The 16650-nt window shown below is 37.0% G+C and overlaps 2 protein-coding genes and 1 non-coding gene across 3 annotated transcripts; 2 read left to right on the forward strand and 1 right to left on the reverse strand.

Annotated features, from left to right (window-relative positions):
- The first annotated feature begins 9464 nt into the window (after nucleotides 1–9464).
- Nucleotides 9465–11650, forward strand: LOC136217162 (uncharacterized). Its single transcript, XM_066003751.1, has 3 exons — nucleotides 9465–9740; nucleotides 10100–10174; nucleotides 11338–11650. The coding sequence occupies exons 1-3, from the start codon at nucleotides 9579–9581 to the stop codon at nucleotides 11497–11499; spliced, it is 399 nt and encodes a 132-aa protein (XP_065859823.1). The 5' UTR covers nucleotides 9465–9578; the 3' UTR covers nucleotides 11500–11650.
- A 1663-nt stretch (nucleotides 11651–13313) lies between these two features.
- Nucleotides 13314–15663, reverse strand: LOC136217163 (cytochrome b-c1 complex subunit 8-1, mitochondrial-like). Its single transcript, XM_066003752.1, has 2 exons — nucleotides 15400–15663; nucleotides 13314–13576 (listed from the first exon to the last, which is right to left on the reverse strand). Exons 1-2 carry the CDS (start codon nucleotides 15567–15569, stop codon nucleotides 13528–13530), a joined length of 219 nt encoding a protein of 72 aa, XP_065859824.1. The 5' UTR covers nucleotides 15570–15663; the 3' UTR covers nucleotides 13314–13527.
- Nucleotides 15664–15769: 106 nt separating this feature from the next.
- TRNAF-GAA (transfer RNA phenylalanine (anticodon GAA)) lies at nucleotides 15770–15842 on the forward strand. The gene has a single exon. It is a non-coding gene; the product is annotated as a tRNA-Phe (tRNA).
- The last annotated feature ends 808 nt before the right edge of the window (nucleotides 15843–16650 follow it).

A 16650-nucleotide genomic window follows, 5' to 3' on the forward strand; every position in this document is an offset into this window, starting at 1 on the left:
TTCCATTTTCAAATGTTTAAAAGAATGGGGAATTGAGAACAAAGTAAGTGACATAATATGTTTAGTTAATTGTTATTTTTATAATAATATTGATTGGTTATAATTTTTGTGATAAAATTGATTATTGTTTTCATATTTTAGGTCTTTACTGTTTCGGTGGATAATGCTTCCGCAAATGATTCCTGTATCCAAATCATGAAGGATACTTTCTCACTTACTAAGAGGCTGATTTTTGGTGGGCGTTGTTTCATGTTCATTGTTGTGCACACATTTTGAATATTATGGTGCAACATGGTCTCAAGCAAGTGAAGTCCATTATTAAGAATGTCCATGATACCGTGGACTATCTCAATGGAAGTGAACAAAGATTGAAAAAGTTTACCGAGCTTGTTCAACAATTCAATCTTAAGGAGAGGAGATTGGTTCTTGAATGCAAGACTAGATGGAATTCTACTTATGATATGCTAGCTTGTGCAATCAAGTTTAAAGAGGTATTTTCTAGACTTGCTTTAGAGGATAATGAATATGTTTATTGTCCTAGTGCCAATGATTGGATTAAAATTGAGAAATTGCTTGAGATCTTAAAAGTGTTTTATGATACTACTAACATTATCTCAGGATCAGAATATCGAACTTCTAATTTTTTCCTTAGTGAGGTTAATTATATTAAGGTAATGTTGGATAAAAATTCTAATTCTTCTGATGATTTTGTTAAATCGATGGTCAAAAATATGAAAGAAAGGTTTCATAAGTATTGGGGTGAATGCAATTTGCTTATGGCTATTGGTGGTGTGTTAGACCCTCATTTGAAAATGAGAGTTGTTGAAATTACTTTTCCAGAAATGTTCCTTCCCAATCTTGTTAGGAAAAATATCAATAGGGTGAGGAATACATTGTATGAACTGTATGAGGAGTATAAAAGTTTGTATCCTCCTTTGATGGAAGAACATGGTGAATCTGGAACTGGAGTTTCAAATGTTAGCAATAGGGAAAACCTTCCAGGAATGTCTAGAGTGTTACAAATTATAAGAAGTGGGGAAGTCGCCGAGCCTAGAAAATCTGAACTCGATGTGTATCTTGATGATGGAACTTGTATAGATCATGAACATAAGTTTGAGGCTTTAGAGTGGTGGAAGGATAAATCTAGCAAATATCGTGTTTTGTCTAGAATGGCTGCAGATATCTTAGCTGTTTCTATTACCACTGTTGCTTCTGAGTCAACTTTCAGTGCTGGGAGTCGGGTTATTGATCCTTTTCGATCTAAATTGAAACTGGAAACAGTGGAAATTTTGATTTGCATGGCAGATTGGTGCAAGTCTTCTTATGGATACCGAAAAAAGAACAAAAACAATGTAAGTATATTTTCTTTTGTGTTGTCTTTTTTGTATTTTTTTTTCATGGTATATCATAATTTTCATATTGTCTATTCATTTTTGTAGGGTGGTGGTGAGGATGATGATGATGAAGACAAACCTACAGAAATCATTCTTCCCATTCCTTAGAATTATAGCTGTTCTATTAAGATGTTTTCGTTTCACTTTTTTCGTTTGATGTTAAATTTGAGTTGTTTTGACATTTTATTTTGTTTATCTAATGACTTTTTTTTTAATTTTTTCCTTATTCTGAAAATTATTTGTTAAGTTGGATAATAACAATTTAAATTTGAACTTTAAACTCGAGCCGAATCACGAGCTTTTTTCGAACCGAGCCCATTACAAGCTCGAAAATGTAAAAACCAAACGAGCTCGAGCTGGCTCGAAAAGAATCGAGCTCGAGCCGAACTTGTGTCGAGCTTGAGCCGAGCTTAAAAAATCCAAGCTTGACGAGCTTCGAGCTCGAGCCGAGCCGAACTTTTTTCATTCTCGAGCCGAGCCGAGCCAAATCAGGTTCGGTATCGGTTCGGCTCGTCGGCACCCCTAGTCATTGTTGGGGTTTATGTCCTATAGACAATTGTTTTAGGATATAAATATTAATGAATAAATTGTTTATTTAATCATTTGTTTAATTAGATATATAGCATTAAAATGTAATTATATATATGAATGCATTAATCTTTCATAAAGAAAGTAACCCTAAGTTTATTTAAGTAGTTATAAAGTGTTCATACAAGCATGAAGTGAGACTGTACTTTATAATAGACCAATAGACTTAAAGTAAACCCAAGTCAAGTAATATGTTATAGGGGTTGGCATATTACTGTTGAGACTTGCATGTAACAGTGTTTTATATCGAGACAGAAAGCTGATCTCATAAGCTTTAGATATTCAGATATCTAGACAGTTACATGGATCCGGTGAAGGAGTTCATTAGGATTGGGACCCGACTTGAGATAACAGCATAGATTAATTTATCTAAAAGTGTCAATTGTTCATCTTATTGGTATTAGTAGGTATAACTAATCCTCAGACTCAAACATTCATTAATTAGTGATTCTGGATTATGGAGTCTGATACTTTGATTCTGTGCGAGCACGATCCAACAGGTGAGAGCCTGGGGTGTGTGAGAGCAGGGTTGGGTATCACACAAAGTAATTGCAGAATAGTTAATGTCAGATTGAGCATTCGTCACTCCCGATAAGTGGGAGATATATCCAAATGGCCGCTTGTGGTGAATTGACTGAAATCCTTGCAAGGTGATACAGTTAAGAGTAGAAATGAACATTTCACTTAACTTATCTTTTAGAGTGAATTCAACCTGTACAAGTAAAATCGGACTCTTCGTTATATATAACCTTGACACGTTCCATGGTTATAAGGAATTGACCGATAGGATATAGTTAATGAAGGATCGTATTATACTGTACCTAATGCAGAAAGGTTAACGTCAGTTATCAACCTGACTTCTTAATTGCTCTGGGGGAATATCATAGGTTCTGCTAGTAACAGCTCGCGACGGTATTCCGTTAATATATGTTGGAATTAATCGTGATGAATAATTTCAAAGGATATATACGGCTAGTGGCAATAAAGAACCTAATGGGTCGCATATGAGACTTGGAATCGGAGGACGAAAATGTAATTAGTGAGACACTATATATGGGCCGAAATTTACATATTAATTAGGGATAAATTAATTTGATTAATAATTATAATTTGATTATGATTATGAATTAAATTAAAAGATTATCTGATAATATTAATTAGAAGTTTTTATGTGATTGAAACTCTAATTAATTATCCCTAACATTAATTAATTATTAATTTGATTAATAATAATTATCTAGATATAATTAGTTATTATTTAGATAATAGTAAAGTGTTTATTTAATTATCTAATTAGGAATCCTATTCCGAATAAGATTCCAATTATTTAATTACCTAACACAACTGAGATTAGGGTTTAGAGAAGTCTATAAATAGACTCCCTAACCCCATAAATTCAACCAACACAATAATAAAGGAGGAGGAACCGTTCCGTCTTCGTCTCGACTAATCTACATTATTTCTTACTCTCTATTTGATCATGTATCGATTTCTGTTAGAGGCAATCATTGCGATTGCTATTATTAAGGTTGATTACTGATTAGTTATCTTTTCTATGTTGTTTCTTTTGTTGTTCGTGATACACGGATTAAGAGTTGTGGACACTTCGTTTGCAACCGTAGATAGTTCTTCACCGAAGGCATTACTTTCTATCACTCTTTATATGAAATAACAATTAACAGATCTTGGAAAAGGGAAATAGATAAAATAGATAAAATTTTATTATTCCGATGCGCCTAGGCTTGTCTATTTTCCTTCAGTCATCACATACCAAGACCGATCCTGAGATTTTGGACGGGTCCTAATAAATAAGTACAAGTAAAAAATAAAATAGAAAAATCAATTATGTAAAAGAAATCACTTATTTTTTTTTAATGAAGGATCTAATAAAAGCATTCATTTTCATATAAAAAATCTTTGATTTCGATTTAAGTACATAATTGCTCATATAAAACATTATCTACAAACATGTCTAGATACAAAATCACTAAAAATAGTGTCTACATTTTTTTTTTTTTGGTAAGAAAGGAAAGGAAAAAAAACAAAACCAACAAAAAACCTACACCGGGATCAGTCTAGGAAGGCTGACCCCAATCCTATCCTCTAGGAGAGAAGGCAAAAGAAAAGAAGGAGGAACAGAGAGGGTAGAAACACCTAACATTCTCCCATGCCCACCAGCTGCTAAGCGATCCGCCACACGGTTTTGCTCCCTAAAAATATGGGAGAAATTAAGATACTCAAAGGCAGGACGAAGCCTCAAAATAGCTTTGATGAGATTCTGGCTCTTCAGACAAACAGCCTGGCTATCTGAAATCCTGTTAATAGCCTCCAGATTATCAGATTCCACCGAGAGCTTTTTAACACCCATGCGAATGGCGAGTTTAATACCTGAAAAGATACCCCAGAGCTCCGCAGAAAAGGAGGAGCCCGTCCCCAAGTTATGGGTAAACCCCGCCATCCAATTGCCACCAGCATCCCGAAGAACTCCTCCAGCAGCAATTCTGCCATTGCTAAGGCAGGAGCCATCAGTATTCAACTTAGCAAACCCTTCTCTAGGCTTACTCCAGCCAACTAGCAGGATCTCTTTATCCGGGGAGGGGCGAACAAGGGAATCTCTTTCAAAGCTTTGAGTAATAATAAAGAGCTTCTTCGAGAAGAAAAACAGTAAATCAGGAATAAGGACAGCCTTACCCGCAAATAATTCTTCATTCCTCCACTTTCAGATTTGGTGACAAGTAATAGCAAAGAGGATGGCACCGTGCTCCATGTTGGCCAGCAAGTTCCCCTTGGCTCCTTGAGAGAACCAATCCCTTTTAGAAAAGGCCATGAAGGAAGGGAGGATGTGATGAGGGAGGATCCCTTCCCAGATCTTCTTACTATTTGGGCAATCCCTCAAGGCATGGCACAAGGTTTCCACATTGCCTCTGCATCTACTACAGGCACTAGACTCAGTCAAGTGCCTTCTATGCCTATCCGCATTCGTAAGGAGCCTGTCTTTGATACCCAGCCAAAGGAAGCTCCTGATACGGTAAGGGATCTTGAGGGACCATATGGACTTCCAAATCTCCAAGGGAGGATCAGCCCTATTAGGGGTAAAAGCTTCATAGGCCGATTTACAAGAATAAGTACCATTATTCGTCAAGGCCCAGCAATGTCTATCCTTATCCTCCTCTTGATTGCTAATCTTCACTCCTCTAATGTTAAGAAGGGTCTCCAGACTAAAGAAAGAGTCGAACTTTGACCAGATCCAGTCTCCCCCCGAGTCCACCACATCAGCAATTTTCCAGGAAAGGAGATCAGCCGACGGAGGGGAATTACACACATCAATCAGCGGTTTATCACCAATCCAGGTGTCATACCAGAAGCTAATAGATCTACCATTACCCACCTCCAGGCCAATCCCCGTACAGAATTCAGTAAACACGGCACTGAGCCCTTTCCAGAGGAAGGAACAGCTAACAACCCTCTCCTTCGGGCCACCAAAGATTCTATCTTTCCGATACTTCCCGCACAAGAGACGGACCCAAAGGGAGGAGGGGCATTGCCACATTCTCCAAAGAAGTTTCATTAACAGGACTTTATTATTGTCCTTTGCCTGCCTAATACCAAGACCCCCCCTGTTTTTAGGTTGGCAAGCTTCCTTCCACGGGACCAGGTGAACCTTTCTCCCATCTCCAGACTCACCCCACAGGAAACGCCGATTTATCTTATCCAGGTCACTAAGGACAGGCTCAGGAAGCTTACAGGCCTGCATGATGTGGTTCGGAGCAGCGCAGTTAACTAACTGGATCAAGGTAAGGCGACCTGCAAGGGAAAGAGAATTAGCTTTCCAGCTAGCACACAAACCATTAGTTTTGTCCAAAATATCCTTAAAAGAGGCTTTGGAAACCCTGTCACTGTGAAGAGGAACCCCAAGATACTTCCCCAAAGAGTTCGTCAGAGGTATGCCAGAGAACTCACTCAGTCTTCTGCACAAGCTATTGTCCATATTTTTGGAACAAAGCATACGGGACTTTTGGATGTTAACCTTCTGGCCAGAAGCCTCGCAAAAACAATCAAGGATATCCATAACTGTTTTAATTTGCTCCTCATTACCCTCAACGAAAAGCATGACGTCATCAGCAAAGAGTAAATGGGTAATAGGGGGGCAATGTCTGTTGATAGAAATAGGGTGGAGAGTCCCTTTGCACACCGCCTCTTGGATCAGGTGAGACAGTCTTTCCATGGCAATAACAAAGAGGAAGGGACTCATAGGATCTCCTTGATGAATTCCTCTGGAGGGAGAAAACTCATCCGACATGTCCCCATTGATCATGACCTGGAAAACATGAGAGGAGATACACTTCTCAATCAAAATCCTCCAGTTCTCCGGGATGCCAGCTTTGGCTAAACTATCTAGAAGAAAGCTCCAGTTCAATCTATCATAGGCTTTCTCCAGATCCAGTTTGAGGGCCACAATCCCTTTCTTACCTTTCTTAATCTTCATAGAATGGACAACCTCCTGGGCAATAACAACGTTATCCATCAATTGTCTACCAGGAACAAAGCTCTCTTGGTTCTGACTAATTATATCCGGAAGGATCTTCCGGATTCTATTAGCCACAATCTTAGTAATAGCTTTATACAAAACATTACAAAGACTGATGGGTCTCATCTGGAGGAAGGAGGAAGGCTTAACAACCTTAGGAATCAAGACAATGAGGGTTTTATTAACCGACCTGATATCGTTAGAGCCACCAAAAACACCTAACACAAAACTGTATATGCCCTCCTTAACAGTATCCCAGTGTTTATGATAGAAACTAGCGGGGATACCATCAATCCCAGGAGCCTTAGTGGACCCTATGCTAGAGAAGGCCAGATCAATCTCTTTAAGGTCAATAGGATGGAAAGCATCTTTAATAGCCTCCTCCCCCAAACGAGGAAAGGAAATACCAGAGTGGGCACTCTCCAAGTCCACAGCTTCCTCTCTAAATAGGTCCTTGTAGAAATCAAGGGCTGAGCGACGAATGTCTTCCTCCTCAAAAATCCACTCGCCACTAGCGTCCTTGATAGCATCAATCCTATTCCTCTGTCTCCTAATGATCGTAGAGAGATGAAAAAACCTGGTATTCCGATCCCCGTCTTGAATCCAGGCCTTCCTAGACTTCTGGAACCAAAGAAGCTCTTCCTGTCTAAGCACAACTTCCAACTCGTTTTGGAGAGCTCTAAGGTGACCATTTAAGCTATGGTCGAAACGAGCCTCCAAGCAACGCTGAACGCCTTCCATCCTCCTCAAGAGTTTATTCTTCCTCCTGATAATATGGCCAAAGATGTCTTTATTCCAAACAACCACCTTCCTTCTGAATTCCTCAGCAGCGAGGAGAACATCAGAGTGGGGATGCCAATTGGTTTTCACGAAATTCCTAAAGTCGGGATGAGAATCCCAAGCCACAAGATATCTAAAGGGTCTGTTACCTTTCAGCCGGTTACTTTTGACCAAATTAATGAGGATAGGGCAATGGTCAGAATGACGGAAGGGGAGATTCAGCACCTTGACCTCAGGAAACCTACAGATAGCCGCAACATTAGCATACACCTTATCCAACCTCACAAACAAGCTATTTCTTTTCCAGGTAAATTTGTGGCCAGTAGCACCCAGGTCTGAAAGCCCACACAGATCCATACTACGCTTGTGGTTAAGGCACCGGTTCACATAATGATTACCCCCTCCTCTCTGATCACTTAAAAGGGCAATATCATTAAAATCCCCGGCCACCAACCAAGCCTCCACCATGTTAGAGCTAATAGAATGAAGGATCTCCCACAACCTTGTACGATTAGAAAGAACAGGATCGGCATAAACAAAGGTAACAAAGAAAGGTTTATTACCAGGGTAGCACACCTTACTATGAATGAACTGACAGTCCATACTAACAATATCAATATTAACAAGACCTGGCTTCCAAAAGAGCCAAATCCCCCCAGCCCGGCCAGTAGCCTCCGATCTGACACAATTCCAATTCTTAAACTTTCTAACCACCTCGTCTGCTTTGGCTCCACTGACCTTAGTCTCTAGAAGAACAAAACAGGAGGGGTTAAACTGTTTAATAAGATCATTAACATGAATGCGGGTTGCCTTGCTCGCCGCACCTCTAACATTCCAAACAAAGAAATCCATCAGAAAGGAAGACTACTAACACAAGCCCAAACCCTAGATCAGGTATTTATTCGGGGCTCCTGAGAGCCTAGAGGAAGTCTCAGAAGGTCCCCTTTTAGCCCAAGAGTCTAACCCATTAAGGTTCTTCTTAGGTTTCACTTTAAGTTTCTTCATGTTCATCTTACTCACTCCTATAGCTTTTCCAATAGGAGCATCCACAGGAGGATTCAGAGAAACAGCCTTACTACTCGACCCTTCCCCTGTAGAAAGGTGAGACTGGAAGCTCCCTTTATCCTTAGCATCAGAGACAAAGAGGGGATTAATAGATTTACCCCGACTAGAAATAGGCTCGACCGATTCCAGACCAGGCATGCTCAAATCAATCTGTTCATTGGAAGGGTCCGATTCCCGACCTTCCTCCAGGGACAAGACACCGAACCTAGACCCCGAGCCAGAAGCTGAGACCACACCAGCCTCACTCCTCTTCTTGATATCCGGGGGTCTGACCTTGATCTCAGGGGCAATCTGGAGCGTAGTCATCTTTCGACTAATATCTGGCGGATGAATAGAACTAACATTAGCACTTGGCTTCCTTCTCACTGACCTCTTGGCCAGCATCCATGGCCCAAAACTCCTTTCTTCCCCTTGACTTTTCTCAGCTCCACCTATGATAGGTTGCATCAACTCCTCCGCCTCCTTCCTCTTCTTAGGACATCCCTCAAATGTATGGCCAAACATACCACATTCAAAACAGATATTATGTATACCTTCATATTCAATATGAAAAACCTTATTCTGAATACAGAATTGAGAAAGAAGAGGCTTAGCAAGATCAATATCAATACAGACCCTGGCAAACTTGCCTCTTACTGCCCCAATGGTAGTCTTATCGACAAAAATAGTGTCTACATTAATATGCTCTGACATATTTCTCTCAATACATAAAATTGTTAAATCATTCGACTTTGCTTCAGAGGTTGATGATCTCAAATAGTTTTTTAATAATTTCAATTTCCAACAAATCTTGTCGCATCTTTTAAAATTTTAAATTATTGTTGTTGGATTATATTTATTGTTGGTCCTTCTTTTGATATTTTAATTTTTTTTTTATATAAACTTTTTATTTTAGGAGCTCCTCCATCTTTATACCTAGATTTGTGCTGCAATTTATTTATACCTATAACTATTTTCCGTAATCTTTGCATCTTTTAAAATTTAATTTCTTTATTATTAAAAAATATTTTTTTGGGCTCCTCCCCTCCTGTCCAGACCCAGCCCAGTTACATACCATTCTTCCTTTTCTTTCATTTTTTTTTTATTTTTTTTATTTCTTAATATAAGGGATAAAGAAAACTGAAGAGAAATGTCCGCACATGTGGATTTTTGATGGTCCGCACGGCTCGCTTTGGGTGATTGCGGTAGCCAGCAGGCAGTAGCGCTCATAAAATTCCGAAAACATGGCGGCAAAAGAGGAAGCTAATACCAGTGAAGGCGAGGAGGAGTATGTTTACAGGATTAGTACAGCTAAGGAGTGGGAAGATTTGCAGAAAATTGGATCCACTTTTGGTGGAGATCTTGACAAATCTTCGGGTTTCATCCATTTCAGCAACCTCCACCAGGTTCCCTCTCTCTCTTTTGTTCTTCATTAGCCTCCTTCATTCATCAATTCAATTCACACTTGAACAATTTTAAATTGAATTCACTTGATTGCTATCTTTTCATTACAAGTGTGTATAGACTTGTTTTATTTGAGAATATGATTCTCTTATGGAAATTGGTGGAATAAATTGGAGACTAATCTTTATATGGAAACTAACTGCTGCTCAAATTTCCTATTAAAAAAAAAACCTGCTGCTCAAATTGCTGTTCATGATCGTGTGCGAGAAATTTGATGATCAGACTTCAGGATCGATTTTGCTGACTAGTCAGTATCTGAAATATCTTTTAAATTAACTAATTGTTAGCATTTGATTTGCAGGTTCAGCCAACACTGAAGAACTTTTTCCTGAACACTAAATTGGAATTGTACCTGCTTCAAATTGATGCTAAAAAGGTAAGCCTGTTATGCAATTTTTTGGTTTATTAAAGTTAGAACTATGAAAGGAACAGACTAAATGAATGGTCTTGAGACCTTAATTTATGCATGCCTGATCTATAGGGATAGTTAAGTATCACAATGTATAGAAGTCCTTACAACAACGATAATTGTTGATCTGCTATGCATTTGACAAGAATTTCTATGTTGCTTGCACGAGCTGTGTTACCAATTTGGTTGAAGGGTTTCTTTGCTGCTTTAATGGTACTAATTAAAGAAACTTATGTCATCTAATGTATTACAATTTGCTTAAGATATTGTTAACCTACGGTAGTGTTCGCCTGGTCAGACTGACCAAATGGAGTTTGGTTGGTTGGTCACAATTGGTTTAGAATCCTAGGGTGGAGAAATTATGTCAGTCAATGAGCAGATGAACATTATCTTGTTAACCTAAGTGGTATTCCTGGTGATTGATGATGCTGCAAAACCAGTTTGGAAGTGAAAAAGAAGTATTTATAGACTCCCTATTACGTTTTTGTTGTTGTTTGCATTGAATGTGCTGGATTATGTGGGTAGCCAATTAGTTCTGAAGAGTTAACCAAAGTCTCAGAAACATGTTGTAACTGGAAGGTGCTGATTGAGGAATCGGAGGCTAGAGATAGAAAAGCCAAATAAGTAGAATTAGGAAGAAGAGATACAGAGCTGCCTAGGAAAAGCTAACTTATGTCTGTATGAAATGATAAGTGATATATTGTGAAATTTTAAAGTTTATCTTTTCTCAGGAGACAACTTTTCTCAGATATGAGATTTTCATCCTGTCTTGATGCTCATCAATAGCTTAGCTGCCTAGCTGGTACAGAGAGTGTGTGGGAATACAGAAATATAAACTTGAAACTTGTTCTACTTATTTATAGGGTATGGTATTATTTTCTTATATTCCTTCGCTCTTTTTTTTCTTGGCTAATGTGACAACCCTTTTACCCTAGATTCTCAGTCATTATCAATTTATCAGTAAGCATTATGCAAGTCATACATGATTGCTCATTCTACTATTGATCAAATTTATATTGTGTAATTTAAAACTGATTGTGGATGGAGGTGGTAGTAATGCCTAGACTACTAAATTGGCTACTCATGTTCCCTGTTTAACATGAGCTTCCTTTACACTAATGTAATTGCAGCTTGGAGATGGATTGATATATGAAGTTGTGGATGGTACCAATAGATTTCCTCATTTTTATGGGCCTTCACGAAGTTTCAACCCTCTTCCTTTGGATGCAGTCACCAAAGCAGAGAAGATTTCTGTGGCAGATGGCGAGTTTAGTTGCAGTCTGCTGAGTTAAAAGCGGTTACTGGGGTTTTTATTATTTATTTGGCAGTCAATTGTCTGTAGAAAAGAATAAAGGGTTATCTTGACCATCATGTAATGGAACTATGGAAATGCGAAGATATCTTAAGAAAAATCACATAATACACCATTTATCTTCGTTTTCACTTTTTACCGTCCTATGGCATAAAACCAATTTCTACTCTATGTATTGGCATGCTACATGTTAGTCATCTAATATCACCAAACATATTATTAGTTATTACATAATTACACACCTAGTAAACTTGTAACTTTTTGCCATTTAACACTTTATACTTAAAATAATACAACTTTAACATTAATACTCTTACTTGTCAATTTGGACATTCAATACTCTTGTGGATACGACAAACTTTAAGTCTGATATGGCATGTACATGTTTTTCTAATTTTTAGTACCAAATCAATTGATAAGTTCATGTATCTAACAGAATGAGTTTGAGATTGACAAGTTCAGATTAGAATGAGTTTGAGATTGACAAGTTCAGGTTAAAATACAAGTACATAGTGTCAAATGACAAAAATTTACAAATCAAATGTATAATTATATATTAAACCTATCTTTTTTTCTTCAAGCTAAACAAATCAAGTGTCTTTGAATTGGGTCCAAAAACACACGAATCAACTTCTTAAACTTTCAAAATTTTCATTAAGCTTTGGAGATATTTCATTTACATTCTAAACTTATTTAAAATGAACTATTAACCCCATTAAGCTTTCTTAAGCTCTTGAATTTAATCAAAGTGATATCATTTGGCAAATATTCTTTTATACTACCATATAGCAATAAAAGTTAATCATGACATATAAAACAAATTCAAAAGGCTAATACGGCATCCTACATTTAAGAAGCTAATCGATTTTTTTGAACCAAATTTAACAGAATCATGACATATTCTACCTCAATATTGTATCTCATTCTGGTAATTTGCAAAACCCTTGTTTATCCATTTCATCTTTAATCGATTTTTTGAACAAGTTTCACAGAGTCATGATATATATTCTACCTCAATATTGTATCGCATTCTAGTAATTTGCAAAACCCTTATTTATCCATTTCATCTTTAATTTATTGCAAAAACCAATAAAAATATGGCATAATACTCTCATTATGATCATTGATAATACTTTAAGATGACCACTTCAATAAAAAAAATATCCTCATTTGTAAAGCAAATGAAATGAAAAGAACATTGTCTTAACTTTTTTAAATTAGGAAAAAAATGGTAATTTTGAGAAAGAAAACTCAAAAAATAAAAAAGGGATTTAGATTGTTTTGAGAAAAATTTTCTAAAAATAATGATTTAGAAAATAAAAAACTATAATTCCATAAACAATTATACTTCTCATACTTTTCCATTTTGAAGTCATAGCATAAAGCGGAAGCACCATGGATGTAATTTACCTTAATTACAACCATTTCAAATCCAATATTATTACTTCAAATTGAGTAAATGCAATAGAAAGAAATGTTATTGGTATGGACAATTTCTACATTTATACCAAGCTTAGTTATGTACAAAATTGACTATAGGCGTCCTATGTTTCAAGAAGGAATATCATTACAATCAGGAAAATAAGACAAAGACCTATACTAACTTGAATATAATTGCTTAAAATTACCTGTAGAATTGTTAGTTATCTCGGATGATAAAAATTTTCACCAAGAGCGATTGGAAATAAGGAATTCCATAGAGGATTCTAATTAGAACTTGCACAAACCAATGACAAGTAGATTAAACGTTTAATTGATACTGGGCAATAATGGTATCAAGAACGCTTGTGAAACTTAAGCACCAAAAACCTTAGGCAATTTGAATTTTCATGGACAAATAGACTTGAAACATCCGAGAAAAATCAGAACGTATCATACACAAAAAGTTTGCTAACTAACTGCAACTGCAGCTCACAGCAGAGCATTCATTTTATTCCCAGTAAAATAGAAAAACAAAAAAAATGAGGTCTTCCACCAAAATGCAGCACATTCAACCACATGAATGACCTTAATATCTGTGCTCTAACTTCTCCTTTTCCTGGTACTGCTGCACATATCTGTAAGAATTGCATGCAAGCAAGGATAAGGTTAGCTGGAATGATACATGTATTAGAAAAAAAAAGAAACAGAGACTACATAAATTTAATAGTTACTATTAACATATAATGAGATCCCCATGTTCATATGTGGCTATATTTTCATCATGAACACATCAGACCTTTCATTTCAATTGATTATTTATGAAAACGTTTCTTCGAACATATTTTGGGCTTTCCAATTTTTATGGAATAAACCAAGAATGTTTAACATAAATAGAATAGCAAAGGGATGTAGTGGTGAGGGGTAGGGGAAGACCTAAGCAAACTTGGAGGAGGGTGATCGAGAGTGATATGAGTTTATTGGGAATTGAGGAAAATATGGTAGTGGATAGGACGGAGTGGAGGGAGCGAATCTGTGTCGCTGACACGACTTGATTTTCACGGTTTTATATGATGGTTCATGTTAGCCGACCCCGAATCATTTCGGGACTAAGGCTTTGTTGTTGTTGTTGTTGTTGTTGTAAACCAAGAATGTTTAACATAAATAGAATAGCAAGAGAATGTTTGAACTTCAAAAAACTCGAGATAATCCCATCTGAGTTAGAGGAAACAAAATTCACAACCACATAAAAACTGAGGTACTTGGCAGCAATTAACTGTGGCCAACCCTGAGACATTCTAGCACCTCAACAGTGAATCACAATGATCAATGGATATTACTATATTAGGGTATTTACTATAGTTCCCATCTAAAATCCTTTTCCTGGTTCTCAAATTGGGGAGTCGAAAAATGATAGAAAGGTTTTGAATTAAAAAATTAACTATACTTGAACATGATTCTCTTCAGCCAGAGAAAAATGTTTTTGTTGACCATTTTTGTCCAGCATTTTGTACTAAAGAGTACAACCATGCTGATTTTTTTTTGTTTGTGAAACAAATACACAGTTCGAAAGGAAGGATAAAGAGTCTTATGACTCCGATTTATGGAAATTCACTCTTCAATGAAACCAGTCCAGCTCAAAATCAAGAATTTTTTCATGTTCATTTCATTACAGGACTAACCATCAACTGGGAACAGTTGATCAAAGCAACCCTAGGGGAGGGGACAAAGCCAATTATAAAGGACCTACAAGTGAATTATATAGCAAGAAACAAATAATAAATTTGATGTTCCTAAATTCAGAGTACATCACCTATATTTTTCCACATATTCCCGGAAAGAAAGTCCCCGTTAACCACTTCAAGCATTAAACAATATAAAAAGCTGCATACTTAGCAAGATATATAGCAACCAAACAATGCAACCGATGTACATGTATTACAAAATGGAACTAAAATAAGTGCTTCCGTGCTCTTCCTTTAAATGTTCCCTCAAGGCAAAAGATAAGTTTTACAACTCATTGAGGAACTGCAAACAACGAGTTTAATCTAAAATCTCTTTGCAGATGAGAAGCACAAATCAGTGTTACAACAGTTCAATTAAAAGAAAATAGAAATTAATCAGAACTTATCATAAGAATCACTGATGGTGTTAAAATTTGTACGCAGATGTATGATAGATATAGCAGGTATAGTTATTCCATTTTTACAGATAAGTTCGATCCCAACAGTATCAACCTAATAGAAACAATCGCTAACATCAATTAAGGAATGAGGTATAAATCTGATGCATCAACTTTCTTAGGGGAAAGTTTCTTCTACAGTTAATAAAAACAAAAATAAACCGAATCAACCGATAGTACGAACCCAAAATGAAGTAATTTCTATGTTAGGGTTTTCATACGAAGAGTCATAACGTAAAATTAAGAAAAGGAAATAGAGAAAGAGATAAAAGGAAGTACGTATAGACGCCGACGACAGGGGTGAGAAGGAAGGTGGCGCTGATCCAGTTCTCGGAGACCTTATGGTGGATCTTATTAGGCAGATCTTTCCATAAACCAGTCATGACCTTCTGTTGAAACGGCGAAAGAGCGTATATCACCGCCTTCATCCTCACCGGTTGCTTCCCCATCTCTCTTTTTTGATTTGAACTCTGCGCTTGTAAGACAAAATTCTTTCGTTCAACACCTAAAAACCAATCGCCTCAAAGCCAAACCCCAATCATTTTCAGGGCTATAATATATAGCAATTTGAGCGAAAATTCTTTCTTTTAGGCCATTCTTTGAAGTTTTCAACCTACATATTTAAGCCTTCTGAAAGGTGTATCAACAAGCGGGGATAGCTCAGTTGGGAGAGCGTCAGACTGAAGATCTGAAGGTCGCGTGTTCGATCCACGCTCACCGCATTCTTTTCGTTTTTGTCATTTTCAAAACGGTGTCGTTTTTTCATTTTATCCTGCTTTCTGGAAACGATGTCGTTTTGTCATCAAATGTCAAAACGGCTCCATTTTGTCTGTCGCTGTTTATTTAAACGATGCCGTTTGTTTCATTAAATAATCATCAATGTACTCTCTTCTCCGCAATTATCAATGTACTCTCTTCTGTCGCAATTATCATTGAAAAAACATGTTCAACAAAATTTAATCGTTTTTCAAATAACTGCATCTTTTTTTTAATCATTCAATAATTACGAGTTCTTTTTCCTAACCCAGTACCCAATTTAATTTCTCATTTCCCACTTTGAAAAAGAACATGTTTACAGATTTCTAGTTAACAGAGAGTAGTCGAAGAATGAGTTTGATGAATTAGACTGCAAAGGATCGAGGAAAGATTATAGAACTGAATGGAGATTGCAACAGCAGGAAAACGAACAAATGCAGTATACCAGTAGAGAGAGATTGGAGTTGAAAGGATAAACGAATTCCGGCGGTTCACGATCCATAATGAAGCTTTCGAAGCTTTTCCCTCCCAAATTTCACGGGAAATGCAAAAGAAGCGATTAAATCAATCCCTGCAAGTTGTTTTATACCAAAGTCGGTTCAAATAACGGGTAAGGAATCAGAATTTTTTAAGAACATAGAGAAGCTCAAATGTCAGATACTTTCAAGCAGGCGGAGATGGAATCTTTCTAATTTCTTCAATCTTCAAGCAGTCCGTATCCCTAACTTTTTAGTAAAGTAAGCTTCTCTTTCTATTTCCCTAATTTAAGTGAAT

This window comes from Euphorbia lathyris, chromosome 2, assembly GCF_963576675.1.
Source record: "Euphorbia lathyris chromosome 2, ddEupLath1.1, whole genome shotgun sequence".
In the NCBI taxonomy this organism is placed as follows: Eukaryota; Viridiplantae; Streptophyta; class Magnoliopsida; order Malpighiales; family Euphorbiaceae; genus Euphorbia; species Euphorbia lathyris.

Bases quoted from the DNA above. Each gene is read 5' to 3' on its own strand.
- LOC136217162 (XM_066003751.1), top strand. From the start codon at position 9,579: ATGGCGGCAAAAGAGGAAGCTAATACCAGTGAAGGCGAGGAGGAGTAT. The intron at 9,741-10,099 runs GTTCCCTCTCTC...TTTGATTTGCAG, and splicing joins ATTTCAGCAACCTCCACCAG to GTTCAGCCAACACTGAAGAA. The intron at 10,175-11,337 runs GTAAGCCTGTTA...ATGTAATTGCAG, and splicing joins TTCAAATTGATGCTAAAAAG to CTTGGAGATGGATTGATATA.
- LOC136217163 (XM_066003752.1), bottom strand. From the start codon at position 15,569: ATGGGGAAGCAACCGGTGAGGATGAAGGCGGTGATATACGCTCTTTCG. The intron at 13,577-15,399 runs GTACTTCCTTTT...CAATTCTTACAG, and splicing joins CCTGTCGTCGGCGTCTATAC to ATATGTGCAGCAGTACCAGG.